This window comes from Staurois parvus, unplaced genomic scaffold, assembly GCF_062004578.1.
Source record: "Staurois parvus isolate SC_StPar_1 unplaced genomic scaffold, SC_StPar_1.0 ptg000770l, whole genome shotgun sequence".
Taxonomy (NCBI): domain Eukaryota; kingdom Metazoa; phylum Chordata; class Amphibia; order Anura; family Ranidae; genus Staurois; species Staurois parvus.
The window spans coordinates 1134290-1146566 of NW_028318566.1; the positions used below are offsets into that span (position 1 = coordinate 1134290).

The 12277-nt window shown below is 45.9% G+C and overlaps 1 protein-coding gene across 1 annotated transcript in view; it reads right to left on the bottom strand.

The window, feature by feature from the left end:
* Positions 1–8682: 8682 nt before the first annotated feature.
* The window catches only part of LOC149444805 (leukotriene C4 synthase-like), a 60072-nt gene continuing 56477 nt past the window's right edge, over positions 8683–12277 (bottom strand). The window contains exon 5 of the mRNA XM_089654498.1: positions 8683–8842. Within this exon, the coding sequence (XP_089510624.1) occupies positions 8707–8842 (136 nt within the window). The 3' untranslated portion in view covers positions 8683–8706. The remainder of the gene's footprint in view (positions 8843–12277) is intronic.

Sequence of the window (12277 nt, forward strand, 5' to 3'; positions counted from 1 at the left end):
CAGAATAATTGCACAGACATGCAGCACACCATGTCAGTGTTTTTTCCAGGCTAAAATTCAAGTTGGAGAGACTAGGCAGGTTTGAGCAAAAATTTAATTAAAGCCAGAAATATTGAACTGTATGTACTCCTTAATATGTATCAAACCTTAATATGCCAGGATTCTTTGCCAAAACGAAGATATGGCAGACATGATTTGGGATTAAAAAAAAAAAATCTAAATGTCTTTTTTTCCCCAGGCTTTACAGCCTGGGGAGAAAAGACATTTAGATTTGCAAAAATTTAATGCAGACTTCCTAAGTCTATGTTTGCTATTAACCTATTGCAGAGGGAGGGAGCAGCCAGACTACATACAAAAAAAAGAGCTATTTTCTAAGTTTGAAAACTGCAAAAACAAGGACACATTTGTTTTGAAGGACACATTTTAAGTCTTTGCAGCATGGTTGTAAGCCTGTAGCTTAAAGGCCGGTGTGAACAGGCCACAATTTCTGAGAACTTGAGCAAGCATTTAACATGAATAAAAACAACAAAAAATAATTTTGATAATAGCATACAGGTTTGCACCGCAGCTAAAAAAGCTTTATTGAACAAGTCACAATTTCTGAGAGATTGAACAGGCATTTAGTGTCTGAGAAGAAAATTGTGTCTTTTCTTAGACCCCGACAATGTAATTACAGAACTGGATTGCACCACAGCTAGAAAGCCTTTGTAAACAAGCTGCACATTCTGAAAGCTTAAGCAGGCAATTATCTATAATAAATAAGTAAAAATTAATGTCTTTTTTTTCCTTTTTAGACAGCGATAATGAAAATAGCAGTCAGGTTTGCGCCACAGCTAGAAAGCCTTTTTAAACAAGCCGCAGTTTCTGAAAGACTGTGCAGAATATCATGAAATTAGTGTTTTTTGTCACATTGAGGGTGGATAAAGCTGACAGCTTAGCAATACAACTAACAAGCCGTTGTAGACAGTTCACAATTTTGAAGGGATAAAGCAGACAGACATTTTACACCAGAAAATTGTATATCATTGCCTTTGTTTTGATCACTATACAGTATATGGAAACAGCATAAATCTTTGCAACACCATTTTGAAGCCTTTATTGTCAAGGCCACAATTTATGAGAAAAAGCGTAATCAAATTGCAGTTGTGCCAAAAAATGGGCTCCCTTTTTCATAGAGTGGGGAAGGACACATTTTACAGATGTTACACACACCTTTTAAACCTTTTCAGACTGTCCAATATTTGTTTGAAAGAGAAAATAAAGCAGATTGCACCTTAACATTTTTTTTTACATGCAGCAAATAGAAAAAAATTAAAGTACTTGCCAGCACCGCTTTTATCCCCGTTTTGGAGAGACAACTATCTCTAAGGCACAGAGCGTGCAGATTTAACTTGAAATAATGAAACTGGCCTGAATATTTGTGGAGATGATATAAATTTTGTACAGATTTTGGACAGAAAATTTCTTTCTTATTAATAGAAGGCAAGCATTTATTTTTCTGACAGATAATCTAGAAAGCATACTGATTTTCTGCACAGAATGTGAATGGTGCTCATCAGAGGCAGTTTAAAAGGTAGAGCGCAGGTAGGCTTCATCTGTAAATCCAAAAATTACATTTTATTCTCCCTGGGACAAAGGAGAAAATCTATTGAAGAATTATTTGCACATATTTCAAAGAACATTTTATCTAAGAGGTGAATAGTGAGACTGGGCCACATATTGACAAACTAATGATGATATGCTGTAAATCATCAAAATAACTAATGGCCAATCCAGAATTTGTCCAGCTCCAAAAATGGAACCACAAAAGAAGCTTTATAAAAATTAGGTTTCAGGTAATAATTGTGTCAAGGCACCACACCCCAGCACAGGAGAGGCAATGCTGGGCACAAATTGCATAATTTGGGCAAATGTCACACAGCTATGGAAAATTTGAACATTGGGTGTTGGTGGTGCCCAAACACTGTAACACGACAGATTTCTTCCTGCAGAGCACAGAATTGAACTTTGAACAATAAATTGCAGCCTTTGTAACAGTTAAGCAGCTGCAGAAAAATTTGTGGTGCCACATTAAGGTATATGTTTTAAGGTAATGGTAACAGGCCTACAACAGTGGCATAAGATGTTAACAGTGGTAGGTAGAAGGATGTGCTCAGGGTGCCTGGGTGTGCTAACAGGAACGAGACATGACAATTATGGCAGCATCTGAGATTTTTTAAGGGCTGCAGTCATGAAAGAGGAAGCATGGGTTGCAACCAATAAAATGTGGCAGGAACCATCACAAATTTAAACCACAGCATCTGCATCAGTGGTTTGGTAGCTGCTGCTGATCCAGGATTGATTCATTTTCAAACAGCGTGTAGCACCCTCCTAGGCAGCTAGGGGGAGCTAGTTTAATTGTTAGGCAGAAGCGAAGTAGCAGCCTGGTGCAACAGTCAGAGGGAGGTCAATTTCAGATCAGAAGATCAAACTTCTTCCTGCACTAGAACTTTGGGGAAAGTTCTGAAGTAGTGGGCAGAGGTAAGGGGTGGCTGGTCTGCACTTTCAAGGGATCCTGGCCAATCCCCATAAGGAGGCTTGGCAAGGGGTCAGGACAGCCCTTAAGAGTGTTTGAGCCTGTTCAGTAGTGGGAGAGTTTGGGTGGAAGATGGAGTCTGGGAGGGAGCCCAGATGGGAAGGGGTTCACCTCCTGTCAATCTATAGAAATGGGTTACACAGGTGCAAATCCTATAGATATGGGTTACACAGGTGCAAATTAGTAGAGGCGGAGGAGTTCTCGGGGTCGCTAAACATAGAAAAAATTCAGTTACACCTGGTGGACATGTCACAGATCAAGGCCTTTGCAGGCAGGTGGAGTTCCCACTAATTTCATCCAGCCTAACACTTGCTGGATAATGAAATGACTACAAACTGTTTTGGCCTACCTCAGAAGATCTTGTAACCCAAGCATGGTACATGTGTCAACTTTCCCTGCTGGAGGGTGGACAGCAGGACAGTAGGACAGTATAATTATTGTAGAGTATCATTCCTGGCTCAAGTTGCCATGGTGTTAACGACCTCCATCAACAACGTCATTTGTGTGCGGTGAATAATACATAGTGTCCCAGCTCACACTTGATGGGCCATGTGTTTGTGGTCATGTGGATCTTGATTCTGACTACATGGTTCAGCGACATGAATACATTTCTTTACACATGATGGTGTAAGGCAGTGATGGCCCTTAGGCCAAAGAAATGGCAGATGGCAAGCTGCCACAGCGGTACAGCACATTGCGCAAATTCCTGGGGCAGAATCCACCAGATGGAATGCAGGAATTGTAAAGCCAGCAATTTGTCCAAGCTGATCCGCTGGCATGGAGGTGGCTAGGGGTGTATTCTCTTTTAGGGGCTAGCAACTTGGGCAGCACAATATGCCTGTTCAATGCTACAGCTGGTGGTGTTAGCAGAATTGGAGCAAGATTCCTGCCTACTCTTGCCCCTACTTTATGCTGCCCCATGTAGACCTTCTTCCTTTCTGAAGGAGCCATAGGGTAGACCTCTGACACCCCTTGCTATGCCATCATCCCTATCACTGGAGGCTGCTGAGAGGGCATGGTGCATGGTGGGGGTAGATGTGAAATGGGAGAAACTGGGAGAGGGAGGAGTTTTCCTGATGTGCAGCATTTCTTTTCCTGATGTGTAGCATTCTGGTGCTGTTCCCAGTGAGCTGCATGGTGAAAGGTCAGATGTCTTTTCATGCACATGGTACCCAAATGGCTGATGGTATTGCCATGCTTGATCTGCTTGGGGCAGAAACTTCAAATAACAATGGTGCAGTGTGCTGCACATGTGCTCAAAAAGGTCCACATGCTTAAGCTCTAGGGAGCAGAATGGGGATCAACCCTGCTCCCATGGAACTCTGCCATATGCCATATAGTGGAATAGGGCAGCTCCTTCCTCCACTTCTCTGCCAGCTGCCCCTGCCCATTCTGATTTGTTGGTATTGTGCATCGACCTCACTTTCCTCCTCTGCTGTATCAGTTACCCAGATGAGGTCAGATACGTCATCATTGTTTCCCCTCTCCTCATCACTGAAGCCAACTTGTCAGTTTGCTGCAGCTGTGGGAACATCACTGCCAAATGGTTGTTCATGACTGATGTCCCCTCCCTCTAGGCTCCAATTATTCTTCTCCTCAACCTTAGAGCCAATAATTGCTGTGCATGCTGTTGCAGCAAGTAGCTGATGCTATGCTCAAGTAATCCAGACAACTGCTGTGTGCCTGTTGGCGGGGCAACAGCAGAAGCAGCTGTGTCAAAATATGCTGCTTTGGAAGCTGTGGTGGACTGTGAGCTAGTCTAAGCTTGGATGACAAGGATGGCTTGGTTAGCTCCTCTACCACCTCATCTGTGTGCTGTGGCTATATAAAATAGAACTCCTAAAAACTTTAATAAAAGGGCAAAAAGTGCCCTGCCTGCAGAAGATGGACTATGTCCTCGATCACCACACTTTGGCCTGTGGCAATAAAGTATGCTTGCCCCCTCATAGCTGCACAGGAACCCCTGCCTCTTCTTGTTGGCATTTCAGATATGATGGGGGCTTTTTCAAGAATGCTATTTGCAGCTAATGGAAGTATTGTATGGTGTTAAGGGAGAATGGTGCTTGGGTACATTGTAAGCTGTGCTGCACTGGAAAATGTGGTGTTTTGGAGTACTAAACAAAACCTCAATGATACACGGTGCTCCTCTGCAAATGATGTGCAGCTGTTGTGGTAATGCCAACAGATTTACATTGCTGTTTCCACTGATGACTCTTTAAAATAATATCAGCATGCAATCACCGACCATCTTAAAAAAAAAAAGGCTTCGAGTAACCAGTTGCACAGATGTAGGATGCCTGCCGAATGAGGTAAAAGGTAGGTTTTATAGCTTATTCCTCTATACCCTAGACTTAATAAACATTTAACCTTTACAGTTTGTGGGGCTCCACTGCAAGGGTAATTTTCTTGTAATTCTCAGACCTGGGATTTAAGGACCCATTTACATTTATTTGGTTTTTGTGCATTGAGGCATGTTGATTTAGGGCAGTCCATTCACTTTGCATAGGCAGTTAATGAACAAAAAAAAAAGTTACAAAACACAATGCACACCTGTACCTTAAGGTGCTCAGTTACATTTTTACTGGTTATTTGCATTGTGGGTGCCATTTAAAATATTCCTTTATGTTACAGTAATAGGTTGTAAACACATGCTTTAGGGCACTTAAAGCAGGATACACAAGTGTGAATCCAGTCTAAAAGTGTATTTCACTTTAGAAAAGAATGGAAGTGTAAAGAAATGTAAACATGTTTTACTGTGGCGCTGTCTGCTGTGCTATATTATACCCCCCCTTTCTTCTACAACACTTATAACCTGTTTGCGAATAGATATGTGAAAGAGAACATACAATAGAAAAAGATGTCTTATTCATACAGTACAGGACACGGGGCTTGTATTCTTAGACCACGGGTTATGTACAGTTATCTCCAGGTCATTGGACGCTGGCAAAAATCTTGCTAGGCCTGTCCCTAGGGCACACTCATAACGCCGCTCATTCTGCGAACCTCTATTTTTTGTTAGTTTCCTTAGATGATCTGTTCTTCTCAAGAACTTTTTTTTTTCTTTAACCATCGGATTTTGTCCTCTGGAGCTTTTATCAAGGATCTGATGCTTATTGCCCTGGGCTATCTAGCAGTTTCCTGGATCAGTTAACCTCAGAGTGTACCTTGGGGACCGTACCCAGAACCCTCTGTGTAGGGCTAGCCTATAATGTTTGCTTTGGGTACTAGATCCTATGTGCTCACCTTGACACATGAGTGTCAAACACTTGAGTGCAAAGTGTGTAGTTAGCTACAGGTTGAGGCCTATGGCCTATTTCTATGGTTCCTAGATCTTGAAGACTCCTTTGAAGGAATGCCCAAAGTAAAGGGCAAAGCCTGTATCCTTAATAGACCATTGTCTTGAATATGGTAAGATAGGGTTTCCCTGCATGTAGGCCCTGGTTCCTGGCTTTTATAATACAATACGCTTTATTGTGGTAACTTTTGTGTCTAACATTTCTTACTACCAGTAATTTAAAGTTGGCATTTTTTTCTCCTCCTACCTAGACTTTATCTCAGGAAGGTGAGGGAACTTCATCACGACTCCTGGATGATGCCTCCCCACCTATCTTTTCTGCTGAAAATGCATACAGTACATTAGCCCACTCTTTCTGCCATGTTCTACAGAGGCAGCCAAAGGAACAGGGTCAGCGACTGAGTTATAGTAGCTCCGTATATCAGGACAAGCAAAACAACATCCATGGCATGAGTACTCCTCTGAGGATCCCCCCATTTAGCAGTGGTGTATCACAGGTGTAGGGGAGCTGGGACAAAAGCCCAAATAGCATGCATTCCTCAGATGGCCTACAGGAAACTTAAATCACCACTTTAATAGCCTAGAATTGCCAAAGAGTGGAAGGGGTGCACAGGGCAGGACTGGACATACTGCAAACCCCCTGTGTACTTTGCTGGGGGGGGGGTAGAATGTGCAGTGTCCTTAATAAGTTAATCTTAATGAGCTTTAAGTTTGTATACCTATTTTGTAAAGATTCCCACACATTTACTTCCTTGAATTCTTTGACACACATTCACAGTGTTCTGTGAGTAGACTCTGCTGTGTCACAGAATTCACAGAGCCTGCCTTCTGAAATATAAAGGCGCTGAGAAGGAGTTTCAGGAGGTGGAGTCAGTACAGGAATCACTGCTAGCACACAGCAAGGTATCTCGGGATATGCAGTCCATTGAAAGTGACAGGAAAGGAGAAGCTGCACTGCGTACAGGAAATCTAGATAGTTGTGAAAGAGAGGGACAGCAGATAGGCAGCACATACAACAAGAAAGGAAAATTTTCAAGTACCTTCATAATAAATTGTCAAAAAATATCAGTTTGTATTGCTATTACAATGATGATGTTATAAAATGAAACTGTATGCTGTGACCATAAAACTCTTAAACCTTTTGGGATAGTTTTAAATCACAGAATAGGGTGTAGATTTAAAAAGTTTATATAAGACTTCCTTCACATGGGACGAATTCCATTCTGATCAGCAGGGGAACTGTGAGCTTACCTGCTGATCAGAGCACAGTGGGTGGATGACACATCTGTGTCCACTCAGTTTCTGCAGAGCGGGCACAGACAGAGCCCGCTCTGCTCTATGGGCGGCCGAGAATGAATGGACTCCTTTGTCCGTTTACACCTGGCTACCTCCAATCCCCTTCGGCTAAACAGAAGATGAGTCCTTCTCCGTTTTTTTTAGCAGACCCAATTGAACCTGGACATAGGCGGGTATAAATGGACTCAAGTCCATCTACACCTGTCTGTTCATAGGAATGCATGGACCTTTTCAATTAGGTCCACCTGCAGAACTGACATGAGGACCTGATCAGAACGTCCATCTGAGACTGTGAGAGGCCTAAAGCCAGAGCTGTTTTTCCAGTTTTGGAGAGAATGCATCCTCTCTGTGTCCCTGCTGGAGAGATTCACCCCCTCTATATGTCCTGGTGACTATTGTTACTAATGATTACGGTTGTCACTGGAGCAGGAGGTGAGGGGAAATCTTCCAATACAGACACTTGTTCTGTAAACAGCTCAGTTGGGATTTCACCTGACTTTGAAGAGATTTCCTTTCACTGACTGTTATGCCCCTGGGACAGGAAATGAAGGGCAATCTTTCCATTGGTAACAGACAGCAAAAAAAAAAACAAAACTGACAGGTGTCTTTACCATAACATGAGCTAAGGACTGCAAACTAGTTTTAAGCCTACAAAAACCAATTACAAAATAAGCAAAAGGGACAAAAAGTGTGATGTGTACCTTGTACTTCTGTTTTCTAGTTCAGTAGAATTCTTCCATCGTCCGATGCCCCTCACCTACCAAAACTTCTGGTGTATGATTTATGAATGGAGGGGTGGACTTTTGAATCATCCACCCGTCCTCTTTACATAGATCTTATTTTATTCATAAAAGCTGTAGTACGGCTTCTATGAATTGAGGAGCTGGGTGAAAAGGGCAGGCAGAGTTGGGCACTCTTAATGAGAGTCCTTGACAGCTCCTTAGTCCTTGTACTCCCCACTGCACTGGAAGATTACAATGGTAGGGGTGGGGGGGCAATGGAGAAAGAAGATTTTTACTAGAACTAGAATACAGAAGCACAAGGGACACATTACATTGAAGAATATTGTCCCTAGTATTTATTCTGTAAACTATGACATTTGGATATATGAGTATGCATGGTAACTGAAATAATTTTAGTAAACAATTTGCTTTTGTGGTAAACATATTACTTTCAGGGGATTTAAATTGTCCTTCAGATGCATGTGCCAGTGCTCATCTGTTTTAATGTGAAGGAAATAATTATGACACTGCATCCTTCAATATCTATCAAAGGCTCCCTAGTGTACCAGGAGGTGCAATCCTCACTGTGTTCAAAAAGCCCTGGTTTCCTGCTGTGATTTTAAACAGAGAGGAAGGCGAAGCTTTCCAGAAGCATACAAAACAACATCGACTACAAAAACGAATAATAAGCCACATTTTCATACACAGCAATTGCAGCAGCAATAGTTAATTATACAGATACTTAGCTCAAAGAAAAGGAAATATATGAACGACTGATACAAGTGGATGAATATATTAAAAAACATACATAGGTAGGTTTATGAAGTCCACCAAACAAGAGTTTCTTTGATGCGAATACCAAAGTTTGTTCTTAAGAAAAACTCAATTAGACCGAGGAGAGACAATCCAGTGAGAATCCAAATGAAAGCTGCACTGATGTACATTGGCCTCAGCCTGCGGGGAGAGGAAGCATAGTTGAACATGGTCTATTAGATAATAATCAAACAAGTGTGTGTTATAAATACTTAATAGCTCACAATGTTGTCAGAGGTGGCCATAGGCATTTGATTCTGACATCACTGGCCAGTAACATAGCATGTGAGAAAAAAAATGCTAATGGAGCACTTAGATTAGTATAATAATTTCATCTGGACATCTGCCTTTCCAGAAGTCCACAAGGGCTGGCTGCACAGGGACAAAGGATGTACAGTATACCTTTTGGGTCAGGTCATGGCAGGGGCGGACTGACCACTTGGAAACTCGGGCACTGCTCGAGGGCCCAGGGTAAGTAGGGGGCCCCATGAGATGCCCCTGGTACCTTTTTCATAGACTTTTTTGAGTTTGGGCAAGGACACAGGGGCCCCATGATCCCCTATTGCCCGGGGGCCCCATGAGTTGTCAGTCCGCCCCTGGGTCATGGCTATCCTACTAAGTAAAGTATAATAAAAACCTTGAAAAGACTTAATAGTTGCTCTCTTTACTCGAAGCAACCTCATCTTTTATAATTTACCAAAAATATTGGGTCAACTATTGCGTTTGTGTGCCCTAAAAGTTACTTTAGTTTATTTTTTTACTGAAATTTTGAGTTTCCTAGAATATTGCGGTAATATCATACAACATAACTAGAGATGAGCGAAGTATTCAAAAATTCGATTCGGCTGATTCGGCGAATTCGCGGAATAAATGTGATTCGAGTCGAATATATTCGCTGCGAATTTAACTTATAAAAAGGGTGTTTCTAGGCTTCAGAGATCCTTTATATTAGTGCAGAACACTGTACCTTTAATTTAAATGCCCTTGGAGTCTGCTGGGGAAGAGAAATAATACTGTCAGTCAGTATGACATGCAGATGAGTGCCGTCGATCTTAGAATCACCGCACACTTCACTCATTTGGGCAGTCACGGGGCCAAAACCAGAGTGTGGAGCCACAGTGTGGCGGTGGAGGCAGCAGCAATGGGAGGCCATACAGCACCCTATGACAAAATGGAACCCACCAGCAGTGTGAGGAGACCTGAAAGTGGCACATGGCAGAGTGTGGCGATGGAGACAGCAGCAATGGGAGGCCGTACAGGGACCCATGAGACACTCTGGACCTGGCAGCAGCATGAGGAGGCGGTACGGGGGCCCATGGCAGATTACGGGCCTGGCAGCAGCAATGGGAGGCCCGTAATCTGCCAGCACCCTATGACAAAATGGAACCCACCAGCAGTGTGAGGAGACCTGAAAGTGGCACATGGCAGAGTGTGGCGATGGAGACAGCAGCAATGGGAGGCCGTACAGGGACCCATGAGAGACTCTGGACCTGGCAGCAGCATGAGGAGGCGGTACAGGGGCCCATGACAGATTACGGGCCTGGCAGCAGCATGAGGAGTCGGTACGGGGGCCCATGGCAGATTACGGGCCTGGCAGCAGCAATGGGAGGCCGTACAGGGACCCATGACACACTCTGGACCTGGCAGCAGCATGAGGAGGCGGTACAGGGGCCCATGACAGATACGGGCCTGGCAGCAGCATGAGGAGTCGGTACGGGGGCCCATGGCAGATTACGGGCCTGGCAGCAGCAATGGGAGGCCGTACAGGGACCCATGACACACTCTGGACCTGGCAGCAGCATGAGGAGGCGGTACAGGGGCCCATGACAGATTACGGGCCTGGCAGCAGCATGAGGAGCCGGTACGGGGGCCCATGGCAGATTACGGGCCTGGCAGCAGCAATGGGAGGCCATACAGCACCCTATGACAAAATGGAACCCACCAGCAGTGTGAGGAGACCTGAAAGTGGCACATGGCAGAGTGTGGCGATGGAGACAGCAGCAATGGGAGGCCGTACAGGGACCCATGAGACACTCTGGACCTGGCAGCAGCATGAGGAGGCGGTACGGGGGCCCATGGCAGATTACGGGCCTGGCAGCAGCAATGGGAGGCCCGTTATCTGCCAGCACTCTATGACAAAATGGAACCCACCAGCAGTGTGAGGAGACCTGAAAGTGGCACATGGCAGAGTGTGGCGATGGAGACAGCAGCAATGGGAGGCCGTACAGGGACCCATGAGAGACTCTGGACCTGGCAGCAGCATGAGGAGTCGGTACGGGGGCCCATGGCAGATTACGGGCCTGGCAGCAGCAATGGGAGGCCGTACAGGGACCCATGACACACTCTGGACCTGGCAGCAGCATGAGGAGGCGGTACAGGGGCCCATGACAGATTACGGGCCTGGCAGCAGCATGAGGAGCCGGTACGGGGGCCCATGGCAGATTACGGGCCTGGCAGCAGCAATGGGAGGACCGTAATCTGCCAGCACCCTATGACAAAATGGAACCCACCAGCAGTGTGAGGAGACCTGAAAGTGGCACATGGCAGAGTGTGGCGATGGAGACAGCAGCAATGGGAGGCCGTACAGGGACCCATGACACACTCTGGACCTGGCAGCAGCATGAGGAGGCGGTACAGGGGCCCATGACAGATTACGGGCCTGGCAGCAGCATGAGGAGTCGGTACGGGGGCCCATGGCAATTTACGGGCCTGGCAGCAGCAATGGGAGGCCCGTAATCTGCCAGCATCCTATGACAAAATGGAACCCACCAGCAGTGTGAGGAGACCTGAAAGTGGCACATGGCAGAGTGTGGCGATGGAGACAGCAGCAATGGGAGGCCGTACAGGGACCCATGAGAGACTCTGGACCTGGCAGCAGCATGAGGAGGCGGTACAGGGGCCCATGACAGATTACGGGCCTGAGAGCAGCATGAGGAGTCGGTACGGGGGCCCATGGCAGATTACGGGCCTGGCAGCAGCAATGGGAGGCCGTACAGGGACCCATGACACACTCTGGACCTGGCAGCAGCATGAGGAGGCGGTACAGGGGCCCATGACAGATTACGGGCCTGGCAGCAGCATGAGGAGTCGGTACAGGGGCCCATAGCAGATTACGGGCCTGGCAGCAGCAATGGGAGGCCGTACAGGGACCCATGACACACTCTGGACCTGGCAGCAGCATGAGGAGGCGGTACAGGGGCCCATGACAGATTACGGGCCTGGCAGCAGCATGAGGAGTCGGTACGGGGGCCCATGGCAGATTACGGGCCTGGCAGCAGCATGAGGAGTCGGTACGGGGGCCCATGGCAGATTACGGGCCTGGCAGCAGCAATGGGAGGCCCGTAATCTGCCAGCACCCTATGACAAAATGGAACCCACCAGCAGTGTGAGGAGACCTGAAAGTGGCACATGGCAGAGTGTGGCGATGGAGACAGCAGCAATGGGAGGCCGTACAGGGACCCATGACACACTCTGGACCTGGCAGCAGCATGAGGAGGCGGTACAGGGGCCCATGACAGATTACGGGTCTGGCAGCAGCATGAGGAGTCGGTACGGGGGCCCATGGCAGAGTGGCGA